Raw genomic sequence first — 12,649 nt, 5'->3', positions numbered from 1 at the left:
GGGTCCAGCGGCCAATCCTGTGGTGCCTTTTAGGTCTTCAGGTCCAGCGGCCAATCACAATAGTCTTCCTCTCAAACCCCTCCAATAGCCGGGCTTCTGGGAGGACTGTTAGACAGGGAGGAGGAGCTGTTGGTGCCTTTCACTCCCGTATGCAGCTGCGGCACCCGGCATACTCAGAAGGCGGACCAAACTGCAGCGTTAACAAGCTCTCTCAGCGGCCAACTGTCTCCTCCCCATCCCGGCGCTGCTATTCACTTCTACCCCTCACCGCCGCGGCCACTCAGAACTCGGCGTTGCGGATGCCGCGCCTAGCCTTGGAATTCACCGGCGCATGCCCCAGCATCCTGAGTGGCCACGGCGGTGAGGGGGAGAAGTGCATAGCAACGCCGGGATGGGGAGGAGACAGGTAGCCGCCGAGAAAGCTTGTTAACGCTGCAGTTCGGTCCGCCTGAGTATGCCGGGTGCCGCAGCTGCATACGGGAGTGAAAGGCACCAACAGCTCCTCCTCCCCGTCTAACAGTCCTCCCGGAAGCCCGGCTATTGGAGGGGTTTGAGAGGGATGGCAACAGCTAACGATTAAAACACTGGGGGTGAGGGCAGTGCCCAGCATACACCAACACAAATTCACACATTAACCAGCATAGTTACCCCACCCCTATATACCCACACCCTCCAAAGCCACACAGTGCCATCACATGCACCCCACCAACCACACAGTGCCCATTACACCCCCCCATTACCCACACATTGGCCATTATACACACTCACACAGTGCCAATTATACACACACCCAATATCCACACATTGCCCATTACACACACACACACTGCCAATCATACGCACTCCCCACAACGTGTTCACAGTGCCCATTATACACACACCCATCTGATACCCCCTCCACTGACAACCGTGATCACGGTGTCTGGGGACGACAACTGGGGGTCCGAAATGGTGGCTATAGTGTGTAACGTGCTCTGCCTGGCGCAACCTGTGTAACGTGCTCTGCCTGGCGCAACCTGTGTAACGTGCTCTGCCTGGCGCAACCTGTGTAACGTGCTCTGCCTGGCGCAACCTGTGTAACGTGCTCTGCTTGGCGCACTGTGTGTAACATGCTCTACCGGGCGCATTGTGTATAACGTGCTTTACCTGGTGCAATGTGTCTTAAGTGTTCTACCTGGTGCAATGTATGTAACGTGCTCTACCTGGTGCAATGTATATAACGTGCTCTACCGGGCGCATTCTGTATAATGAGCTCTAATGGGCGCAATGTGTATAATAATGCGCTCTAACTGGCGCAATGTATATGAAGTGCTCTACCTGGCGTAATGTGTATAACGTGCTCTGCCTTGCACAATGTGTATGAAGTGTTCTACCTGGCGTAATGTGTATAACGTGCTCTGCCTGGTGCAATGTGTATGAAGTGCTCTGCCTGGCGTAATGTGTATAATGTGCTCTGCCTGGCGCAATGTGTATGAAGTGCTCTACCTGGCGTCATGTGTATAACGTGCTCTGCCTGGCGCAATGTGTATAAAGTGCTCTGCCTGGCGTAATGTGTATAACGTGCTCTGCCTGGCGCAATGTGTATGAAGTGCTCTACCTGGTGCAATGTGTATAAAGTGCTCTGCCTGGTGCAATGTGTATAAAGTGCTCTGCCTGGTGCAATGTGTATAAAGTGCTCTGCCTGGCGCAATGTGTATAAAGTGCTCTGCCTGGCGCAATGTGTATAAAGTGCTCTGCCTGGCGCAATGTGTATAAAGTGCTCTGCCTGGCGCAATGTGTATAAAGTGCTCTGCCTGGCGCAATGTGTATAAAGTGCTCTGCCTGGCGCAATGTGTATAAAGTGCTCTACCTGGTGCAATGTGTATAACGTGTTCTACCTGGCGCAACGTGTATAATGTGCTCTACTTGGAGCAAAGTGTATAGCGAGCTGTACCTGGAGCAAAGTGTATAATGTGCTGTACCTGGTGCAAGATGTATAACGTGCTCTACCTAGCGCAGTGTGTATAGGAAGTTCTACCTGGTGCAATCTGTATAAGCGGCACTACTGTGTGGTGTAATGTCAATTGGCACTATTATGTGGTCACGCCCCTTCCCCATGAAGCCACGCCCATCAAATTTTGCGGCGCACTGCCTTTACGGTCTAGTAAGGTGGAACACCAATTCACTTTTTGCCTAAGGGCACCAAAATGTCTAGTTACAGCTCTGGTGCAGGGTGTTCTGCATGCTACACAGCCCAGCAGCACTGTCACCCCATCCCCCCACCTTGCAACACTTTTGTAGTGTCTAAACAAGATTAAGATTAATAAAAACCTTCATTCCAATGGGACCCAGAAAAAGACCGGTAGGACCCCAATATTTGAAAGTGAGAGGTCCCTGGGACCCACTTTTTTTTTTTTTTTTTTTGGATCAGCGCGATCACTGTAATGGTTTTACAATCTGACGGATTTTCAAAGTTACCGAAGATAGGTAGCTTTAATTTATGGAGTGCAAACAGCAGCTGTAATGTTAAACAAGCCTAAATTAGCATTCCTTACTATTTCCACTTGAATCATCTGTGGCTTTGACGTCTACCTGGACATCTCTATTGATGTATCATTTTCCCGGAGCTGCTGTTACTGTCACACCACTGTCCACCTGAAATGGTGAGACGAATTTAAAGTACAGGTCGGGTATCCGTTATTCGAATACCCGTTACGCAAAATATTCTGTAAACTGTAATATTTCGGCCCAGTAGTGATGTCATGACGTCACTGGAGTCCGGGGCCAATCACAGACAGGTGGGGGAGTGGCTTTGCAGTCATTCCCTCACCATCACTAAACCCAAGACCCACCGCTGACGTGCCGGACTTGTCGGATAACAGGTATTCTGTTATCCGGAAAATCCCCATATCTGGAATGCTCCTAGTCCTGAGCATTCCGGATTTAGCATATTAGACCTGTATATATAACTTTAAGGTATCTTTTTTTCTGAAAAGGAAATGCAAATGGTATTTTTCACTCTGTTAAAGATTGTTGCCATTTTTTTAGCTTTTATTTTTTAACAATTAGACAATGAAAAGTTTTGGGGTTTTTTGTTTGTTTTTGTTTTATGTAAAAAAAAAAAAAAGCTGGCAAGTGGTAAGCAAGTGTTGTATCTTTCTGCACAGGTGCAGTTGGTCGGTCTGGATGAGGAGAGCTCGGAGTTTATCTGCAGGAACACCTTTGATCACCCATACCCCACCACAAAGCTTATGTGGATTCCTGACACCAAGGGGGTGTACCCTGACCTGCTGGCTACGAGTGGGGATTATCTGCGTGTCTGGAGGGTGATTAAATCTGACATAAAGATTTTTATTTATTTATTTTAATTCGGTCTAAAACAGAGTTGTGAAATTGTGCATTTATGCCCTGTTTTTGTTTGTTTTTGATGTAGGTCGGAGAGACAGAGACGCGCCTGGAATGCTTGCTCAACAATAACAAAAACTCAGATTTTTGTGCCCCCCTAACTTCATTTGATTGGAATGAGGTGGACCCCAATTTATTGGGTAAGAATTCTGTAGGTTTGGGCAACTGTGTAAGACTGGTATTTGTTGTGTTTTGGAGCTTCATCAAAATGTCTTATAATGGTTAAGATAAAGGAGACCAAAAAGCTTTTTTGTGATGGCGTATGAAAATAATATTCCAACACTAGTTTTTAGCACAGTTCAAGTTTAAACCTCATTATTGTCGGCAGGTTGCAGAATGCTAAAATACTTTTCCTGTTCACAGGAACTTCCAGCATTGACACAACTTGCACCATCTGGGGTTTGGAGACTGGGCAAGTCCTGGGCAGGGTGAACTTGGTATCTGGTCATGTGAAAACACAGCTTATTGCTCACGACAAAGAGGTGAGAAGACCTTGCTATTTATATAGAAATGGTGCTAGCCGTGTATATATGAGTGGATCCTATTGATGAAGTGTTTTTTTTCTCTACATTTTACAGTTCACATAACATAAGAAATAAAGGTGTGTTCCTTACTGAGTTTCCATGCTATTAATATCCGTCCGTATTTTCAGAATCAACATGAGAGGTGACTTCTTGAAGTCAGATTATATAAGTGGGGTTTTCATTCGCTATTGCATCACATGTAATCTGTTGGTTTGATTTAAGTATTTAGACAGAAGCTCAAGCATCTTTTATCTATTCCTGGTGATTTCTGTGGCTTACTTAATGTGTTGATGTATGTGTGGACGATAGTGAATATTGTATGGTGTGCAAAACAGACTGATTTAGCAGAAAATCAGATGTTTGCTTTCATGTTCAAACCTGAGCTAAATAAATGTTGGTGCGGGATTGGCTGCTGTATGCTGTAGCCACTGTTTAGGAATTGTTTTCATCTCCAATAATGTTGTTTGCATAAATTGGTGACCTTAAGTGCTGACTATTCTAACATCAGTGGAAGAGCCTGGGTAGACGTACACAGACAAGGGAGAAGAGAGGGAATTACATCCATAATTGTAATTTTATTCCTACATTACATTATCTAGATTCTAGAACATGGAGAAGAAAGACAAAGCAGTGACCTCTTATCTTTTTTTTTTTCCTTTTTTTTCTTCTTTCTCTTACGTCCTAGAGGATGCTGGGGACTCCAAAAGGACCATGGGGTATAGACGGATCCGCAGGAGCTTGGGCACACTATAAAGACTTAAACTGGGTGTGAACTGGCTCCTCCCTCTATGCCCCTCCTCCAGACCTCAGTTAGACTTTGTGCCCAGGAGTGAATGGACACACACTAGGGGAGCTCTCCTGAGTTTCTCTAAAAGACTTTGTTAGGTTTTTTATTTTCAGGTAAACCTGCTGGCTACAGGCTCCCTGCAGCGTGGGAGTGAGGGGAGAGAAGCAGGACCTACTTCTTAGTACAAGGGCTGTGCTTCTTGGCTACTGGACACCATTAGCTCCAGAGGGTTCGATCACTTGGTTCGCCTAGCTGCTTGTTCCCGGAGCCGCGCCGTCAACCCCCTCACAGAAGCCAGAAGAAAGAAGCCGGGTGAGTATGTGAAGATCAGAAGACTTCAGTAACGGAGGTACAGCGGTCGCGCTGCGCTCCATGCACCCACAAACCAACGGCTCGCAGGGGGGGGGGGGGGGGAGCGCCTTGGGCGGCAGTTTACTGATTTCTTAAGACTGGCCTTGAAAGCATTTTCGGTGGGCACCGTGTCTCATTCCCCCGCCAGCATGTTATAGCGCGCTACGCGCCTTTGATACCCCGCCGCCGGCTTACACAGGAGCGGGGGGGGGGGCGCGCCCTGGGCAGCATATATATAGATAACAGTTTATATATAGCCCTTTCATTTTCTGTTTGTTATGGAAGCATAAGGAACCATTTTTTTGAATAAATTTTTCTGGTATTAATCACGCAAGTCTGGAGAGTGCTATCTGTCTTCCACTCTTTGTGGATGTACTCTGTATTGTACTATGAGTCTGACCCCATACAGGGCCAGGCTTTGATTGGCACCCCAGCAGTTACCTGTGTTGGGTGAGAGTGCGGGACTTCCCTGGTGTATGTATATGTGTGTGTGTGTGTATATATATATATATATATATATATATATATATATATATATATATATATATATATATATATATATATATATATATATATATATATATATATATATATATATTTGTCTCTACCACATCTTGAGGAAGGGGTTAAAATCCCAGAAACGTCGATGCAATGATGTATTGAATCTAATACAGTGATTTTTCAAAACGTCCCTGAGTGCCGCAGTCCTCTTCTTCCATTTGTGTGTGTGTATATATATGTATATATACAGGTTGAGTATCCCATATCCAAATATTCCGAAATACGTAAGATTCCGAAATACGGACTTTTTTGAGTGAGAGTGAGATAGTGAAACCTTTGTTTTTTGATGGCTCAATATACACAAACTTTGTTTAATACACAAAGTTATTAAAAATATTGTATTAAATGACCTTCAGGCTGTGTGTATAAGGTGTATATGAAACATAAATGAATTGTGTGAATGTAGACACACTTTGTTTAATGCACAAAGTTATAAAAAATATTGGCTAAAATGACCTTCAGGCTGTGTGTATATGGTGTATATGTAACATAAATGCATTCTGTGCTTAGATTTAGGTCCCATTGCCATGATATCTCATTATGGTATGCAATTATTCCAAAATACGGAAAAATCCCATATCCAAAATACCTCTGGTCCCAAGCATTTTTTGGATAAGGGAGACTCGACCTGTATATGTATATATGTATATGTATATATATATGTGTGTGTATATATATATATATATATATATATATATATATATATATATATAATTTATGGGTCCCGGGCGCCCCACGCGATAACCCCGCCATTTGATAGCTGCGGGTGCTCCCACACGCCGACGGTTATCTTGGGTGCAGGGCGCACGGGGGGTTGCCCTGAGCAGCATTAGTTTCTGATAGTATATAGTGTCTTTACACTATATACGGTGCCCGACCTGTCTATATATAATATATTGGAGCTATAGCGCGCCGAGGGGTGCGGGGCTTAGCTCTCTCACATACAGGGTCAGCGCCATTTTCTCTCTGTCCCCGCCAAGAAGTATGTAATGCACAAACAAGGGCGGGGGGCACAGTGTTTTAGTGTTATGTTACACTTATATAACACTAGTTGAGTTAGGAATGACCATAAAATCATTCTTGTGTGGATTTTCTGTGTGCCCCCTGTCAGATATACGCATTTTAGTACACTTGTGTCGACAGGCGTGAGTGTTCTGTTATAAACATCTATGGGGTTCACTGTCGGCATTGCCGACGCACGTGGGTACTTGCTACAACATAAAAAGTAAATATTATATGGGAGGCACAATGGTATGTGGGTGACCCTGTCGGCACCAACTGTTGTCACCGGGGGTAACTGTACATGCTGTATCTGTCTTATACCTGTGTATGTACAGTTGTACGTTGCTTCCCTCGGACCGCTTGGGGTAGCAAGACGGTAATTTTGCCTGGTTACTAATCTCTGCTGTCGACGAATACTGGGGTTTTCTGTCGACACTAATGTTTTCTGGTAGATCCACAACTGGGGCTTTTCAGTACATGGTCATACACGTTCAGAACACATTGTCACTGGGGACCAGAAGGCTCGGAACAATCCGATTTATATGTATGTTATATATATATTTAGGATATGTGGCTATATGTGTATTACAATATGTAAATTCATATTATGATTTATAATGAATACTGAAGTAATAGTATTCCTTCTCATGTGCTGGTCGCTCTGTTGATAAAGCTCTAGGTTGGCCGTGACTCGCACCTTCTCCAGAAGTCCGAAGGGTTATTCTTTTCTCTGATGTCCTAAGTGGATGCTGGGACTCCGTAAGGACCATGGGGAATAGCGGCTCCGCAGGAGACTGGGCACAACTACAGAAAGCTTTAGGACTACCTGGTGTGCACTGGCTCCTCCCACTATGACCCTCCTCCAGACCTCAGTTAGATTCTTGTGCCCGGCTGAGCTGGATGCACACTAGGGGCTCTCCTGAGCTCCTAGAAAGAAAGTATATTTAGGTTTTTTATTTTACAGTGAGATCTGCTGGCAACAGACTCACTGCAGCGAGGGACTAAGGGGAGAAGAAGCGAACCTATGATTATTTTTCTATGCTGTGGGGTTTTTTGCATTACAGGCACGTGAGGGAGTGTTTGTGTTCGGTAAGTCATAAAATAGATTTACCCTAAAGAGAGAGGGGAGGTTCCTTATGTTGGATCTTCTCTATAAATTTGCGGCAGACTGCCGTACGTATACAGGTAGTGGGGACTGCTGAGGCTGACTCTGAGAGTTACATGAGTTTTTCCCTGGGACGGTGTACCGCTGGTTGTGGGGGATGCCTCAGTTCAGCCAATCTCGGTGGATATTCCTGGTAAGTCTAACTTCGGGAGTTAGATTCCCTGGCAACAGTTGGTGACGCATTCTTTTGGGTGATGCAGTCATTTTAATCGGTTAAATACAGTTTTTTGTTTTTTCCCTTTCCGTACAGCCTGTGAAAGGTAAGAGTTCTGCAGCCTTGTTAGGTTTGCAGAAGAGGATGTCGTTTCTGTTTCTACCACAGGTCGCAGAGTCTGTATGGCGGGACCCCGCTCCGGTGAGGACTCAGTTACTACTATCCGTTAGTCTGGGGATAGACTAGGACCGGTGAGTTACTTATAGAATCCAAAGGGGGACATTCTGGAGTTACAGATGTTTCCCCTCACTGATTTTCTAATGGATATTGCCGTTTCCCCTCTGGAAGGGGAGGTAGTACGCGACGCCATACCAGGGGGGGCGTCAGGTTCAGGGCCTTGTCCTCCTGTACCGGTTATTAAAAAAAAATAAAAAAAAAAAGATTACATGTGGTGTCCTACGCATTCAGATTACCTGGAGGGATGGCCAGGATTGTCTTGGCCATTTCACTGGAGTGATGGTAGTATGATGGTTTTCTTTCAATAGTAAGAGCCATTGTTATTCTGTACTGAGATGTTCGCCTGATTGAGGCGAGGTCAAGAAACAAGTGGTGCAAATCGTTGTTTCTCTCTGATTGTTCTTCAACACAGGGAAGGGCTGTTGTTCCCAACGACGCAGATGTCGGAGGTAGTATCTGGGTAGATACTGAACGGTTGAGGTTCTGTGTTTTCCTGTGGAAAAGAGGTCTGAGGATCCTGAGTCGGATCAGATTTGTGGTGCCACTCCAATATGTTCCGTCAATGAGGAAGTTGGGTGCGGCCTAAGAGGCCTTTTCGGTGAGCAGGTCGAATGCCAGAGTGGTTTTCATGGGACCTGTTGGGAATGTGGTCCGGGTCTCACCGGCACATGCGCCGGAATATAGTTCTAATGGCCAGGATATCACTCCTGTGGTGTCTGCTCAGTTCTCACCTCCTAGAGGGACAAAGGTTCCGGATCCAGGATTAGATTCTGGTGTCCATGTATGCAGATCTCCGAGGCTGGGGAGCAGTCCTTACATGGGAAGTATTTCCAGAGGAAAAGGTCAAGCTGCGAAGCTGGTCTACAATAAGCTTTCTTGAATTAAGAGCGGTTTTCAACGAACATATTCTTCGTGATCTGCCCGTGTTAATTCTGTCGGACGACTTGACAGCAGTGGCGTAAGTAAGTCGCTAGGGCGGAACAAGGAACAGAGCGGCAATGGCAGAAGCTGAAATAGTTTCCGCTGAGTGGAAAGACTGGTAAACGTTATATTAGCAGTCTTCGTTCCGGACGTAAACGAAGGAGAAATAGATTTCCTCTGCAGACGCGCTCTCCATCCGGGAGAGAGACTGTCGTCATCGAGAAGTTTCACAGATGTGACAAGTCTTTGAGGAGTGTCTCAATTGGGCATGTTGGCGTCTCGCCTCAACGAGAGACCTCAGGAATAGGATTCCAGGTCAAGGGTCACTCAAGCGATAGCAGTGGACGACCTCGTGACACCTTGGGTGTTTTCAGTATATGTGTCCCCTCCGCTTTCACTCTGCTGAAGGTGATAAACGTAAGAAGAACAGAGGTTCAGGCGATCTTCATTGTTCCGGTCTGGCCAAGGAGGGCTTGGTATCCAGTTCTTCAAGATTTGTTCATATAAGATCCCTGGCCTTTTTCCTCTACGGGAGGAACTGTTACAATAATATCCGGGCGTGTATCAGGACTTACCGCGGCTGCGTTTGACGGCGTGGCGGTTGAACGCCTTATCCTAGTCCGAATGGGTATTCCCAGTGAGCTCATTTCCACACTTCAGGCTAGAAAAGAAGTAACTGTATAGCCTTGCCACCATATTTGGGTTTCAGGGCAGTTTTGGTCTTAAAAATATTCTTAAAAAAAAAAAAAAGAGTTGGCCACCTTTCTTGAAGTTCAGACTTTCGTGAAGAGTACTGCACATCCAACCTACATTTGTGCCCCCATTGGCACAGTGGGATCTTGACGTGGGGTTGAGTTTCTTGTGTCTTACTGATTGGAACCTTTATTAATGGTTGTGTAAAATTTTCTCTCTTGGAGAGTGGTCATGCTTTTCCACTTTGGGCGACTGCGAGGCGGTTGTCGGAAGTAGCGGCTTTGTCTCACAAGAGCCCCTGTTTGATCTTCCAAGTGGATAGAATTGAGAACTCGGATAGTAGTTCTGCCGAAAAGGGTTTTCGGTGTTTATCAAAAACCTGCCTATTTTGATGCCTGTGGTAACTTCAGCATTGGCTGATTCAAAGTCTCTCGATGTAGTCAGGGCTTTAAAGATTTATGTCGCCAATTGGGCTCAGTTTGGTGTAACAGAGGCTCTGGTTGTCCGGTATGCTCCCAGCGTGCTTGGGGCGCCTGCGTCTCTGCAGTCTGTTACATGCTGGATCTGTGATACGATTCGGCGTGCTAGCTCTACGGCTTCATTGCCATGACCAAAGTTGGGGGAGACCCATTCTACTAGGTAGTTGGACTCTTATTGGGCGGATGCCCGAGGTGTCTCGGCGGGTTAAGTTTGCCGAGCGGCTACTTGATTGGGTTTCAAACACCTTTGCTAAGCTCTACAAGTTTGATACCCTGGATGATGGGGACCTCATGTTTGCTCAATCGGTGCTGCAGAGTCGTCCGCACTCTCCCGCCCGTTCTGGAGCTTTGGTATAGACCCCATGGTCCTTTTGGAGTCCCCAGCATCCTCTAGGACGTAAGAGAAAATAGGATTTTAGTACCTACCAGTAAATCCTTTTCTCCTAGTCCGTAGAGGATGCTGGGCGCCTGTCCCAGTGCGTACTGTCTCTGCAGTTATTGATTTTGGTGGCACTTTGTTCAGGCTATTGCTGACGTTGTTCATGCCTTGGCATGTGGTTTCTTATTATTGGTTGGGTTGACACACGGGTTGTGTTACATATTCTCTCAGCATATGGCTGTATGGTTTTCATACCGTGGGCTGGTATTCTGTTGAAGGCCATGTCTTGCGGTATGTTCGTGGTGTGAGCTGGTATTACACTCACTCTGTTTAAATGATAAATTCTTTCCTCGAAATGTCCGTCTCTTATGGGCACAGTTTTCTAACTTAGGTCTGGAGGAGGGGCATAGAGGGAGGAGCCAGTTCACACCCAGTTTAAGTCTTTATAGTGTGCCCAAGCTCCTGCGGATCCGTCTATACCCCATGGTCCTTTTGGAGTCCCCAGCATCCTCTACGGACTAGGAGAAAAGGATTTACTGGTAGGTACTAAAATCCTATTTTTTTTATTTTTATTTTTTTCATTTTTTTGTAACATTCTAATTTTAAAATTAAGCATTCTAAAGTCCTTTTTAACTAGTATGGAGAGAAGATGAGGTGTATGGGGTTTGCAACACGTGAGATGTCCAGTTGCTTGGATATTATTTTTACTGCTTTCTGTCCATGCCAGGTAAGGAACACCATAGAATCATATTTGCTAGAGGAGTTAACGGATAACTTGGTAGTATGAACTGTGACTGTCACCCCATATACTGTTCATGGGCTTCCTGATATCTGGTATTTGCCCTGTCCTGGCAGTCACAATTGGTTTGTTTGAAAAACTTCATTTTCAATGTGCATTGTGTGTTACAGGTGTATGACATTGCATTTAGTCGGGCGGGAGGTGGTCGGGACATGTTTGCCTCAGTCGGAGCTGATGGCTCTGTACGTATGTTTGACCTGCGCCATCTGGAGCACAGCACCATTATCTATGAAGACCCCCAACATCACCCTCTGCTCAGACTGTGCTGGAACAAGCAGGACCCCAATTATCTTGCAACCATGGCCATGGATGGAATGGAGGTAAGAGTCACATGACCACCTCAAGGGTGCAGACAGTAAGGATATATGAGGAAAAAGCTACAGTAGGATATATCCATGTTCTAAAGTGTGTAGTTGAAATAAAATCATTTAAGATGAATTTGAAGGCTTTAATCTACAGTATTACAGAAATAAAATCTACCAATTTTGAATCTATACCAAGATTGATTGGAATAGTTTACAGCCCTCTGTTTGAGGTTTATTTATTATATTCCTTTTATTCATCAACAGGTAGTGATTCTGGATGTGCGAGTGCCCTGTACCCCAGTGGCCAGGCTAAATAACCACCGTGCCTGTGTGAACGGTATTGCCTGGGCCCCGCATTCCTCATGTCACATCTGTACTGCAGGTAAGTATCGAAGTAAAACTGTAATTGTTAGGCAGGATCCTTCCTATAGTTGTCGTAGATGTGACACACAGGATAGATGTGCCCTAGTCACTGGATGTTAATTAAAATCTAGTAGTATTTTTTATTTTTTTTCTTCAGTGTTGGTATTTATGTAACTTAAAAATAAGAAAATATATGTATAATTTTATATATATATATATATATATATATATATATATATATATATATATATATATATATATATATACATATATATATATATACACACAATACAGAGTACATCCACCAAAGTGGATGACAGATAGCACTCTCCAGACTTGCTTAATTTCTCAAAAAAAAAAAAAAAAAATTTATTCAAAAATAATAATGGTTCCTTAGTCCATAATATACAGAGATGGAAAGGGCTCACCAACGTTTCGGTCCTCGGCTGGGACCTTCTTCAAGGTAATTGCACATTAGCAGATAATCCAACAAAGTCACAATATCAGCAAAGTTAATCAAGGAACCAGGAGCACTGCAATATGCC

The 12,649-nt window shown here is 44.8% G+C and overlaps 1 protein-coding gene across 2 annotated transcripts in view; it reads left to right on the top strand.

Annotated features, from left to right (window-relative positions):
* Positions 1-12,649, top strand: part of DCAF7 (DDB1 and CUL4 associated factor 7) — a 54,805-nt gene that overhangs the window by 29,553 nt on the left and 12,603 nt on the right. For both annotated transcript variants that reach the window (XM_063960003.1, XM_063960002.1), the window contains exons 2-6: positions 3,147-3,305; positions 3,413-3,524; positions 3,748-3,866; positions 11,547-11,756; positions 12,006-12,123. In XM_063960003.1, the coding sequence (XP_063816073.1) occupies positions 3,147-3,305; positions 3,413-3,524; positions 3,748-3,866; positions 11,547-11,756; positions 12,006-12,123 (718 nt within the window). The remainder of the gene's footprint in view (positions 1-3,146; positions 3,306-3,412; positions 3,525-3,747; positions 3,867-11,546; positions 11,757-12,005; positions 12,124-12,649) is intronic.

This window comes from Pseudophryne corroboree, chromosome 3 (genome assembly GCF_028390025.1).
Source record: "Pseudophryne corroboree isolate aPseCor3 chromosome 3, aPseCor3.hap2, whole genome shotgun sequence".
Lineage (NCBI taxonomy): Eukaryota > Metazoa > Chordata > Amphibia > Anura > Myobatrachidae > Pseudophryne > Pseudophryne corroboree.
The sequence above is the reverse complement of the archived record's forward strand: the minus strand, read 5'-3'. Positions and strand labels throughout refer to the sequence as shown.